This window comes from Orycteropus afer, unplaced genomic scaffold (assembly GCF_000298275.1).
Source record: "Orycteropus afer afer isolate SDZICR_OR568_19922 unplaced genomic scaffold, OryAfe1.0 scaffold00145, whole genome shotgun sequence".
NCBI lineage: Eukaryota > Metazoa > Chordata > Mammalia > Tubulidentata > Orycteropodidae > Orycteropus > Orycteropus afer.
In genome coordinates, this window is record NW_006921732.1 from 7,271,275 (window position 1) to 7,283,675 (window position 12,401).

The window sequence follows — 12,401 nt, forward strand, 5'->3', positions numbered from 1 at the left end:
AAAAAAAAAAAAAAGATTTACAGCTTTGGAAGCCCAATGGGGGTTGCTATGAGTCTGAATTGACTCAATGGTAGTGACTTTGGCTTTTTTTTTTTTTTGCCTGGCCCTGGGGGCAGGATGGGACAGGGAGAGTGTCTGATTTGTGCCTTTATGGCAGAAGGACAGAGGGGACATTCTGTCCAGTGCCAGTCTCCTCCCCCTACACCTACCTTCCAACCTTGGCCTTCACAGCTGGAACAACTGCCCCTCCACAGGGCAGGAAAACTCATGAGAACTCCCAAAAACCCAGGCTGCCCCAGGCACCCACACAAGTGGAGGCCTTGTTCCAGGATGCCACCAGGTACCCTGAACCCCAGGGTCACCCCAAGGCCATGAAGTCCTGGTAGTTGGAAAATGGGAACAGCTAGCTCCTCTCATCACCCAGATGAGACCCTGGGTGCCATCTCTGCACTGACAGTGTGGCTGGCAAATTACAGGTCTTCCCTGAGCCCCACTTGAGACTCCAGAAAAATGAGGCTTTGCTGGCTGGTTACTGAGCCCCAAGTACATGCAAAGCCCCTCACAGAATGGGGAAATGGCAGAGGCTTGCCTTTAGGGAAGACAGACAAGGCATGCTCACAGGTTAGGGCAGCAAGGAGCAGCCTGGGAAGATTGTGTGGGCAGAGAGTTCTGGGAGCTGGAGGAGGGAGCATTCCAGGGTTATGGAGGGATGTGGAAGGCTTCATGGAGGAAGTAGTATTTGAACTGAGCATTGAAGGATGAACCAGCTATTTTCACCTTCCACCAAGGAAGGTGGAAAAAAAAGAAAGGGGACCTTCCAAGTAGATGGGACAGCTGGGCAAAAGCTCTGAGGGTGAAGTGTCAGAGCATAGGATGATCAAGCAATGGAGAGAACGGAAGCTAGCTCTTGTGTAGAAACTGGAGCCAACACTGGGAGCTCACCGAATGCTGTAATAAAGAACTTTGATTTCACCTGGCTGGCAAAAGAAAAGTACGGTAGGTTCTCAGGAGGAAAGTAAAGGCTCCTTACAGCCAGAGTTGTATCCACAGAATATGTGCCGGTCGCAAGCTCTGAAACTGCATCTCTGTCCAAACATCTGACATCCATCTTTTAGATGACTTTGCCATAATATGACCTCAAAAATACAAGTCAAGTTCATTAATCTTTTACTTAACACATTAAGGCACTACATGAAAATTACAACTGCACCTTCCCTGCTTTTGCTGATGAAAATTGGTGGATGATGTGCTCAAAGTTGGGTTTTTTTTTTGGTCTTCAGTATCTTCTCTCTCTACACCCAGCAGAGTAGTTCCAGACCTTTAGGCAGAGGCAATGCTCAAGCTACAGTGGGGGAGTCTTATGCCAAATGGCTTCCCTGGGGAGCAGCACACCTTGGACACAGACTGCATTTGTGGCCACCAATGCAGGCACTCATGCCCAGGTGGGCTCACCGCCAACCCAGTGGGTAGTCATCCCTGGCCTTGGAAATAGCATAATGTTTGGGAATTAGACATAGCAGGGTGGAGGTGAGTGCAGAGAGGAGGGGGAATGTCCAGGTGGGCTGTGGGACTGCCCTGAGCCAAAGCCACCACAACCGGGAGAGCAGGAAGAGTGACAGGAGCCTCTAACGTCATGAAGAGTGGGAAGCAAAATGTGTCAGGCTAGCCTCCTTGGGGCTGCTTTCCCCAAATGCTTCAGTTCATTGGAGATAACCACACTAAAATTAATGCCTCCACACAGACCTGGGCTAGATAGCAAAAAATAAGTTTCTCTGCACTCATGAGTACTGGCTTCCACCCGTTTACCGTGGAGTTGGCCGAGATAACTCGGAGATAAGACTGTGCGCAGATAAGCGCTTCAGAAGAGGAAAAGATCACACTGTCTGCCTTGACCCATGGAGACTCTCAAACAGGAAATATTAGTTTTAACTTGTTGAATGATCTCTCACAGCTGGTGATGGAAACTTCGGTGGTTAATAGAAACTGCTCATGGCAGCCCCACCCCCTACCCCCTTGCCATGCCTCTGCTTCTGGCAATGAACCTTTAGCAGTTCTCTGAGCTGTGAAGTTCCCCCTTGGTAACCATGCAGCCCTGGACAGATTCTTTAGTCTTTCTAGCCCTCAGTTTCCTCATTTCTAAAATGAGGATTTTGAAGTTTGTGGTGATAACTAAATGCAATTGTACGTGTAAAGTCCCAGCATATAACAGACACTCAGTAAATATTGTCTTCACCTTATTTTAGAAAAGACATGCATCCTCAACTCAGCCAACTCCCTTAAAAGAGCCTCTGGCCTTCTGGATTCCCATGGAAATCTCATGAGACCCCAACTGCTGCCTACCTGTGCCTATTCCCCTTTCTCCACATTTCTGCCTGTCCCCAAGGGCTCCTACCTTTCATAGCTTGAGCCCTGGGCCCTGGGCCCAGCAGTGCCACTACCAGCAGCAAACAGGATCCCAGCCCTGCCAGCATCTCCTCATCAGGGGCCCCCACAGGCCTGTAGCACTTGGGACAGGCTGGAGACCAGAGGTCCCAGGATCCAGAGGTCTGGAGCAAGGGAAAGGGAGGTGAGACTGAAAGGGCCTCAAGTTAATGATGGTGTTAATAATTCATCACCCTTCGAATTAGTAAGCTGATCCCCGGGGGGTTCCTTCACTCCACCTTAAGGTGACGGATCTAGTGTCACCAGGTTTACACGTTCTGAAATGTGCACTGGACACACTGTATGGGAAGGGAGGCAAACTGGACCTAGCAGGAAATTTGGTGATGAAGAAAGGCCGTGAGTTACAGGGCCACGTAGTTCTGGGTTCAATCCAAGGTCAGCCTCTAACTTTCTTGATTACCTTGAACAAGTCATCTAACTGCTCTGGGTCTTGGTTTTTCCATCTGTCCAGGGCTAAATGTACTGGCCATTTAGCCCTGCCTTATAGTATTGTTGTGAAAATCAACTGTGGTAACATATGTTAAAGTACATAGTAGGTGCTTGCTATGGACTGTTCTCATCCCCTACCCTGTGGGGGAGCTAAAATGAGCCTTTAATTAGTGAGACAAGTGGGACAAGCATCCTTTAAACATGAGAACTTAGAGGAGAAGAGAAGGCTGTGATAGGTGATGAGGAATAATTCTTATTTATGCAAGAATGCAGCAGGAATAACAGAATTAGAAAGTTGTGTTTTGCAATTCCTAATAGAAGTTGCTGGATGGTGCAAATGGTTCAGCCCTTGGTAACTAACTGAAAGGTTGATGGTTTAAATCTATCCAGAGGTACCTCAGAAGAAAGGCCTGGTGGTCTACTTCTGGAAGATCACAGCCAATGAAAACCTTATAAGCACAGTTCTACTCTGATACACATGAGATTGCCATGAGTGAGATGGTAACTGGTTTGGATTTTGGGGTTTTAACGCAATAATAGATCCAGGCCATATTGTAAAGTCTGGCCAGGAATATGAAATATTCACTCCTTTATTGATCCATAAGCCTTGTTTGAACATCACTATGGGCCAGGCCCAAGGAGCTCTGGTGGTATAGTAGATAAGGCATTTGGCTGCTAACCAGAAGGTCAGCAGTTCAAACCCACCTGCTGCTCCGCAGAGGGGACGATCTACTTCCGTAAAGATTTATAGCTTCGGAAACCCAGTGGGAGTCACTGTGAGTTGGAGTTAACTCAATGGCAGTGGGTTTGTTTGTTTGTTTGTTTTTAAGGGCTAGACCAAGTGCTGGGAGCTTGGGATGCGGAAATGTCCTCAAGAGCTCTGTTTCCAGTAGGAAATGAATGGATTTTTCCATTTTCTTGGGTTCTTTTGATTTGGTTAAATTCAACCCAACACTCATTTCCTATGCTCTTTTCTTTAGGAGTTGTGGTGGTATAGTGGATAAGGCATTTGGCTGCTAACCAGGAGGTCAGTGGTTCAAGCCCACCAGTGGCTCTCTAGAAGGAAGCTGGGCTCTGTGGAAGGAAGATGGGATGATTTACTTCTGTAAAGATTTATAGCCTTGGGAACCCATTGAAGGCCGCTATGAATTGGAATCGACTCAATGGCAATGAGTTTGTTTGTTTGTTTTTGATCTCTTTATGAAGAGCTGGAGCCAGGCAATGGGCATGACTGGGGTAGACGTGGCACATTCCTGCCCTCCCAGTGCAGGGCCTGGGCCCTGGATTCTGATAGACTGACATCTGAATCCTGGTCCTACCACTTTCCAGCTGTGTGAGCTGGAGAAAGAAATCCAAGCTTCCTGGACTGGGAAATAGAAGTAACAGTCGTAGCCACAACTTGTCATAACAATTAATGAGATCATGTATGGGATTCTTAGCCAGTGTCTGGCTCGGTGCATAGTTGTGAATATGATTTTTATTTATCCCAGAGGAACCCAGATGTCCATCTGCCAGACCACATGGTACCTCTGGCCCATCCTTTCACCCAGAAGTCCCCAGGGAGTCCTCTGCTGCCAGTATGGGGAGGCCACCTGGAAGGTGTTCAGGAAAGAGCATCAGGAATGGTATGGCCTGAGGGATTGGCTTACCTATGGGGCTTGATTGACAGAAAGGAGAGATCCAGTTGATCTGAGCAGTCTGAGGGGCCTGGAGCTTTTATTAAACACCTATTGTGTGTCAAGGGGACAGGAAGAGAGTGTTAATGTGCTGGGACCAGTGCTAAGAGCCTCACATATTTCATGTGGTTGTATTCTCCCAACTCTCAGAGGCACATATTATAATGTCCATTTTACAGATGAGGAAACTGAAGCTCAAAGAGTTTGAACCACTGTCTTGGATTAATTTCCTCTAGAAGCTGACCCCAAAACAAGGATTCAAGGGAAGGTATTTTATTTGACCATTGGTCTGGGAAGTACTAGTAGGAAAGTAGGGATAGGAGACAGGAATGGTAAAAGACAAGAACTCAGGGTGCATAATAAACAGATTGGAGCTCTGATGGTGCTGTGTTAGACTGGGTTGCTAACCAAAAGGGCAGTGTTTCAATCCACCAGCTGCTCCACAGAAGAAAGATGAGACAGTCTGCTTCTATAAAGATTTACAGCCTTGGAAACCCTATGGGACAATTCTACTCTGTTCTATAGGGTTGTTAAAAGTTGGAATTGACTTGGTGGCAGTGGGTTTGGTTTTTGAAATGAACAGGTTTCCACTGTGGGCAACTGGGGCTCAGTCCCATGAGGACCTCTGGGAGACAGTGTGGAACATGCCCCTGAACTGCCTACCTGAGGGATGAGGAAGCCAAGTGTTCATCCACCAGCTCCCAGCTTCCAGCTGTTGAAGGCTTTTCCGTGTTGGAAAATTGTGTATTAGGCATTTCCAAACAGCCTGTGCATGGCCCCAAAGCCCTCAAGTAGAAAATCTAGATGTTGTAGGAAGAATATGTCTGTGTGCGCAGGAATAGAAAATGTCAAGGGATGAGGGCTGAACTTGATATCCTCCAGCACTGGTGACCTCTGAAATATTCGGCCCACTCTGTCATATCACCTCTCTTCCTGGAACTCTCATTCAGCCTCTCCAATGACACCCGCTCCTCAACTTCCCTTTCTGTTTCCTGGCTTTTCTCCCCCACATTATCATGCCTCCTTGCCCCATCTTCCCTTTTGGGATTAGAGACCAAGGTCAGTGTTGTTCTAATCTCCTTTCATGACAGCACAAACCCTAACCCAAATCAGCTCAGTGGGCCATACTCTTCACCGCTGTACCCTGACCCCTGTGCACCACTAACAGTCCTGTAACCATGAAGTCAACACCATTGCCAATTCATGGTCTCCAGTTTCATCTGGGGTCTCCATCTACCCCTCAGCCTCTCTATATTTCCCTAGTTGGCTTTCTCTCCAATTCTCCATAGAAGTCATTCCAGATGGTCAGCTGTCCCCCAGACTATATGGCTACATCTCCCCATGTAGTTGATCTTGACTCCTGTTGAGAACAATGCCAATCCAGAAGGCAAACCACCTTCATTTTACAGCCTCCACCCAGTCTGCAAGTGCTCATGCACCCCTTCCCTTCAGCCTCAGTAGAAGGAGGTCCCACCTCCTGTCCAAGGCCAGTCCTTCTGCCTGTGCCTGGAGGCCTAACCCTCCCACTGCCTCAGGAACCCGACTCTCATTTGCCTCTGAAACAATTTCTGAAGCCATCACTCTCCAAACTCACCAGCTCTCTCCTGCCTTGTCACAGGAGCCTCTTCACTGGCCTAGAGGCCTCTACTCTTGCCTGCTCCCCACCCACCCCAAACCATACTCTACTCTGATCTTTCTAAAATACTCATCTGACCATGTCATTCCTCAGCTCAGGATCAAATCCAAAGTCTTCAGTTTGACATTCATGCCCCAGCTATATCTCAGACTTTCCACTTGGTGCGCTCCATGTTGCAGCTGTTTCTCTCACCTCTGTCAGAGACGTTTCTCACCATGCCCTCAGCCTGGACTACCTACCCCACCCCATCTTCCCTTGGTGGACGTTACTCTAGAAACTTCCTTCAAGACCCCTGACTCCCAAACTGGGTGAGTGCTTCTGTCCCACTCCCATGTGTGCCCTGCACTCAGGCTGGTAGAAGACCCTTGGTCTTCTTGGCTTTCATCCCAGTTCCCAGGGTTTAGCCCAAGCATGGCCATTTATTATTTCCATGCCCGCTGCCTCACCTAATACATCCTAAGTGCTCAGCAGCCATTTATGGACTGAACTCCTCCAGGACACACAGCGAGGAAGTGTCATTGTCAACTTGAACCTCTGTTCATCTGTGTCCAAAGCCTGTACTTTCCACCCTGCTCAATGGAGCAGCAGTGTGGTTGTTAAGCACAGAGCTCCTAGAATCAAGACCACCTAGGTTCAAATCCCAGCTGTGGCACTTACTAGCTAGCTACGTGACCTTGAACAAGTCACATCACCTCTCCAAGCCTCAGTTTTCTCATCTGTAAAATGAGGAGAATAGCTTCTATCCTGCTAGGCTGTTGTGAGGATTAAATGGTGAAGACATGAGAAGTGTGTAGAAAAGTGTCAGCACATTGGTCCATTCTCTGTAGTTTATCTATCTGTTGGTGTACACAGTATTCCCTTAGAATCCTTTTTATTTCTGTAGGATCCAGTCGTGATGTATAGCACATTATGAATGCACATTTTCCCTTATCTTGAATTCTGTTTGCATGAACTCTAAATGCTACACAGACCCTTATCTCCTTGAAGTCACCTCTGGGTGGGGCCTCCTACTGCCTGGCTGTGCCAATCAGCGGCTCTAGCCATGGCTTCTCTCCTGGCCCCCAGGGGAGGTGTGAGAAGGAACAAAGGCTCATCAATAGCCAGGGTCATGAGGGAGTGCCTGTGCCACCCACAAGACGAGTCACCCCTGGGAGCCTGCATGCCTTCCAGGTCCCTGCTGTGTCCAACTCCCAAGGGCTGAGCTCTGAGGACCCACTTCAAATGTCCAGGGGGTCTCTTGGCATGGAGATGACCTCCCTCTCTTATGGCTGACTCTGCAGTAGTCCGGAGCTGGTGGATACAGGAGTTCTCCCTGGAGGGGTGTGAGCTCCACGAGGTTATGAGTATGCACCCAGGATGGATGCTAGCCAAAAGAGGAGCCTGCTGCTGTAGGTGCCTGTTTCTGTCACTGTGCATGTTTGTCCCTCTGTGGGGTGGTATGCGCCATCTGATCATGCTATTTTCTCAGGTATATGAGTCCATCTTAATGTGTATGAATTAGGCACTATGTATAATACTCATCTCTCTGTGATTCACTGTCCCTTTCTGAGTGTGAGTATGCCCTGTGTGTGAATGCACCCATCACTGTGGATTCATACCTGTTTCATGCCCATCTCTGTGTAATGCATGGATCACATGGTACTTCTGTCTCTGTGTATGCATGCACTTCTGTCCAATTGTAAATGGCTAACTCTGCACACATCACTGAGTGCCTCGGTGAGTGTGTATATTACTTTGACCCACCTCTCTGCCAGAGCACACACCTGCCACTGTGGGGACCTTCCGAGTGTGTGAGCGCACTTGTGTGGATACATCATTGCATGCATATGTCTGTTCCTATACATCTGTGGATATGCAGCTATATCTGCATGTGCCCAGCTACCAATGTCTGTAAGCTCTCTCTACAAACGTATTAAGATTTCTGGGGGAGTGTCCCTCACTGGGTATACATCTATGTCTAAGTGCAAGTATCATAGCAGTGTGTGTGTGTGTGCGTGCAAGACTATCTCATCTTTATAAGTGCACATCTCTTTCCACAAGTACACAGCTACCTGCTGCTGTACAGGTCAGTGTCCCTGTGTACAATTAATTCCTCTGGGTGTGCATGTCTAAGTGGACATGGCTATGACCATATATAACTATATATGTTCAGATAGCTCTGAGTGTACACATCTGTACATGCACATCTCTGTGCACATACAGGCAGCACTCTGAGTGCGCACTATAACTGAGGTTCCTCTCTAAGTCATTTTTGTTTTCACATCTGCATCCTGTCACTGGTACCTGGGGAGCAAGGATGGTGCCCGTGGGATAGCAAGGTGCTGCCTAATGCTTCCCTTTTCTGCAGGTGTCTGGGCCGACAAATGAGGGTGTGGAGGAGGCCAGGGAGAGAGGCTGCTCCACCTCTGGGGTTTCCTGGCTGGGTCCAAAAAAACCAAAGCAAGCTCACTGCCATGGAGTTGACCACGACTCATAGTGACCCCTCCTAGGGTTTCCAAGGCGGTATCTCTACAGAAGTAGATTGCCCAATCTTCCTTTTCAGGAGTGGCTGGTGGGTTTGAATTGCCAGCCTTCTGGTTAGTAGTCAAATAGTTTAGGCACTATGCCACCAGAGCTCCTGGCTAGGTCCCAGGAAGCCACAATTCTCCCTTAATAAGAATCCCGGGGACCTAGTGACTTTCCCATGAGTGTGGGCCCTATGGGTAGAGGTGAGGGGGTAGGGACTCAGGGAGCACCCACACTCACTCCCCTCATCCCCCATCCTCTGCTCCCTGAAGTCAGCAGGCTCCGGCCCTGCCTGGTGTGAGATGGGTGTGCTGTATCTTAGATTTCCTCTGTGGGAGCCTGACAGAAGGCCAGGGGGTGAGCACAATGTGGGTCCCTATGTGACAGAGCAGGCAGGGGCAGTGGTGGGAAGGGACAAGAATGCACAGATAGAGACAGAGGATTACCAGAAAAGAGAAAGATGAAAGGTTAAAGAGAAAGGTGGGAAGCAAGGGCAGAAGGAGGAGGTGGGTCTGATGGCATGAAGGTGACAGTGGGTGGTAGTGGAGTCCCAGGACAGGGGTCTTGCTGGCTCCTCTCACTCCAGGGAGCCACACTTCCCTCCAGGTCTGGGATTGCCAAGAGGAGGCCGCCACAGGCCCTCCTCCTCTCTTCCCCTTCTCTGAATATGTATTTTTCTCTCATAGTCACTCTGCCCTGGTCCCGTCCCTAGGCTGGGGACGCTGGTATGATGTCACTGAAGTCCAGATGGGCCAAGAACAAGGTTTCCGGAGAGGTCTCAGACAAGGGTGTGACCTTCACAGGCTCTGGCTCCGGGGCCAATGGGAAGAAAGTGAGGAGGGGCCGGGATCGCCGCCATTTGTGAGGCTCATGCACCTCTGGGCCCTACCATACCATCTGACTGCACTTCTCAACCCCATAGAGAAGGGGATACTGTCCCCACATCACAGCATCACAAAGGGCCACAGTGGGTGCCACAGTCTGAGAATAGGAGACTGGCAGATCAGGCAAAGAAGGGCCCGCTCATGTGAGCTGCTTGCCCCCCCTCCCCCCTCTCTTCAATGCTGGGTTATAGGATCTGGTCCTATAACTGGATTTAGGTGAAAGAGCAACAGATTTGGGTTCAAAACTCCCCAGGGGTGGATCCTATTTCCATTCCTGTGGTGCTGTGTGACCCTGGGCAACTCATTCCCTTCCCCTTCTGAGCCTCATTTTCTACATACATGAAGTGGGGTTGCTGTGAAGACTAAATGTGAGATCAGATTGGTCAAAGAGCTTTGTAGACTATAAAACGCTGTACACCAGCAGGTGTCCCTGTGTTTAAAGGTGTGATTAGTGCTACCAAAGTCAACAGGGTGATAACATGTGACCATGTACTGAGCCAGGTGTTTCCCTGGGCATTTTTTTTTTTTTAATTGTGATTTGGGTGAAAGTTTACAGAGCAAATTCACTTTATTATTATTATTATTATTATTGTGATTTGGGTGAAGATTTACAGAGGAAATTCACTTTCCATACAGCAGTTCACAAACACTTTGTCTCATGACATTGACTACAGTTTACCACAATGCAACAGCTCCCCTCTCACTTCCTCCCCATAGTTACCTCTTCCCTGCACTCCTGCCCCCTGAGCTGTCTCCCTATGCATACACAGCCCTTCTTTCTCCCATGATTGTTCTCTCCAAGGAATGTATCTACCCAGTGTAAATGTTCACCTCACATGCCTGTCTTTTGTTTGGCTGAAAGCTACAGGTATGGGTTCAATTCCAGACCTGAAGGGCAGCTAGGGGCCATAGTCTCAGTGGTTCCACCAGGCTCTATCAGACCAGCAAACCTGGTCCTTTTTTTTCAAATGATTTTGAGTTTTGTTCCACATTGTTCTCCCTCTCTATCTGGGATCTCCTACACAGATCCCCCTCCGAGTGGTTGACCATGGTAGCTGGGCACCATCTAGTTCTTCTGGTCTCATAGTCGTATAGGCTGAGGATCACATGGTGTACCAGTCACTTGGACTAATTGTTTCCATGAATCTTTTGTTTTCTTCATTCTTCTTTGCTCTGGATGAGGAGAGACCCAACGTTGCATCTAGATGGCTGCTTGCAACCTTTTAAGATCCTAGTCACTACTTGACAAAGTAGGAGGTGGAACAATGTTTTGTGTAGTATGTTATGCCAATTGAACTTGATGTCCCCTGCAACTATGGTCCTGAGCCCACAGGTTCAACTACTCACTCCCTCTGGGTAGCTGGCTGTGTTCCCTAGGCACTTTACATAGGTCCCTCACTTAGTCCTTCCCAAACTTCTGAATAGAACTTCTCAAGATCATTCAACTCATAGCGACCCCTCCTTGGGTTTCCGAGGTGGTCTCTCTATGGAAGTAGATTGCCCAATCTTCCTTCTGAGGAGTGGCTTGATGGGTTTGAACCACCAGCCTTCTGGTTAGTAGTCAAATGTCTTAGGCACTATGCCACCAGAGCTCTCCTATACATCCTGTAAGTGGATTCAAATCAGGGATTGTAGGGCTGCAACCAGGCTGGAACACCAGAAGTCTGTCAGAGGGGGTCTTGAAGGAAGAATTGCATAGAACCTGGAGGCAGAGGGGTAGGGAAGACACACAAAGGAAGCCTCCTGTTGGCCCAGCCCCTCCCCACTACCATTTGGCTACCCAATTAGTCCTGCTTTTTGAAGCCTGTAACAAGCCAAGGCACGTTAAGGAAGTTCATAGTTATGTAAGGGGAAACTGCCAGGTGCCCTCTCCTGCTTCAGGAGAGACCGCTGGAAGGGCTGCACCAGGATTTTGACCTCTAGGAAGTTGTCTGGAGTGCTTTCCTGCCTCCTCTTACCCCTCTGAGCCCTCCTGTCCCCACTCTTTCTCATCCTCCCCACTGTACCCCTCACCTCTCTCCCCCACACACACCAAACTTCCCTCAGCTACTCATTCACAATCAGCCCAACATGGGAGCCTCTCCAGAGTGCCCTGCCTTGGACACCAAGCCTAGAACTCCCCTTCCCCACAATAAAGCAACTGTCAAGTTCCTACCCTTTGCCAAGTGTGTTCATATCCATACACAGCCAAGCTATGTGACCTTGGACAAGGTTTTAACCACCCCTCTGGGCCTTAGTTTCCTCATCTGTAAAAGGGGATAATGCATTAAGATCTGTAAAGGGTTTAGAAGTACACAGCATGTGTTGTTGTTGTTAGGTGCCGTTGAGTCAGACCCAACTCATGGCGACCCCTCCTTCAGTTGCCGAGGCAGTATCACTATGGAAGAAGATTGCCCAACCTTCCTTCTGAGGAGTGGCTGGTAGATTTGAACCACCAGCCTTCTGGTTAGCAGTCAAGTGCCTTAGGCACTATGCTACCAGAGCTCCTACAAGGCATGTAGTAAGCTCTACTTAAGCATTCATTAAATTAAATTAAATTAACATCCGTAACGACTTCACAAGGTAAGGATTGTTATTATTGTTAGTTGTCTTTGAGCCAATTCTAACCCATGGCGACCCCATGTATGCAGAGTAGAATTGCTTCACAGAGTTTTCAAGGCTGTTACCTTTTAGAAGCAGATCACCAGGGCTGTCTTCCAAGGTACCTCTGGGTGGGTTCTAACTGCCAGGCTTTCAGCTGAGTGCTTAACTGTTTGTGCAACCCAAGGGCTCCAAGGTGAGAATAGCTGTGTTATTGTGTATCATCGAGTCAATTCTGACTCATAGTGA

The 12,401-nt window shown here is 48.5% G+C and overlaps 1 protein-coding gene across 1 annotated transcript in view; it reads right to left on the reverse strand.

Moving 5' to 3' along the window:
- CDCP2 (CUB domain containing protein 2) overlaps positions 1 to 7,811 on the reverse strand; it is a 52,020-nt gene extending 44,209 nt beyond the window's left edge. Inside the window, exons 1-2 of the mRNA XM_007945964.1 lie at positions 7,782 to 7,811; positions 2,393 to 2,546 (exon numbers count right to left, since the gene is read on the reverse strand). Coding sequence (XP_007944155.1) covers positions 2,393 to 2,546; positions 7,782 to 7,811 — 184 coding nt within the window. The remainder of the gene's footprint in view (positions 1 to 2,392; positions 2,547 to 7,781) is intronic.
- Between the last annotated feature and the right edge of the window lie 4,590 nt (positions 7,812 to 12,401).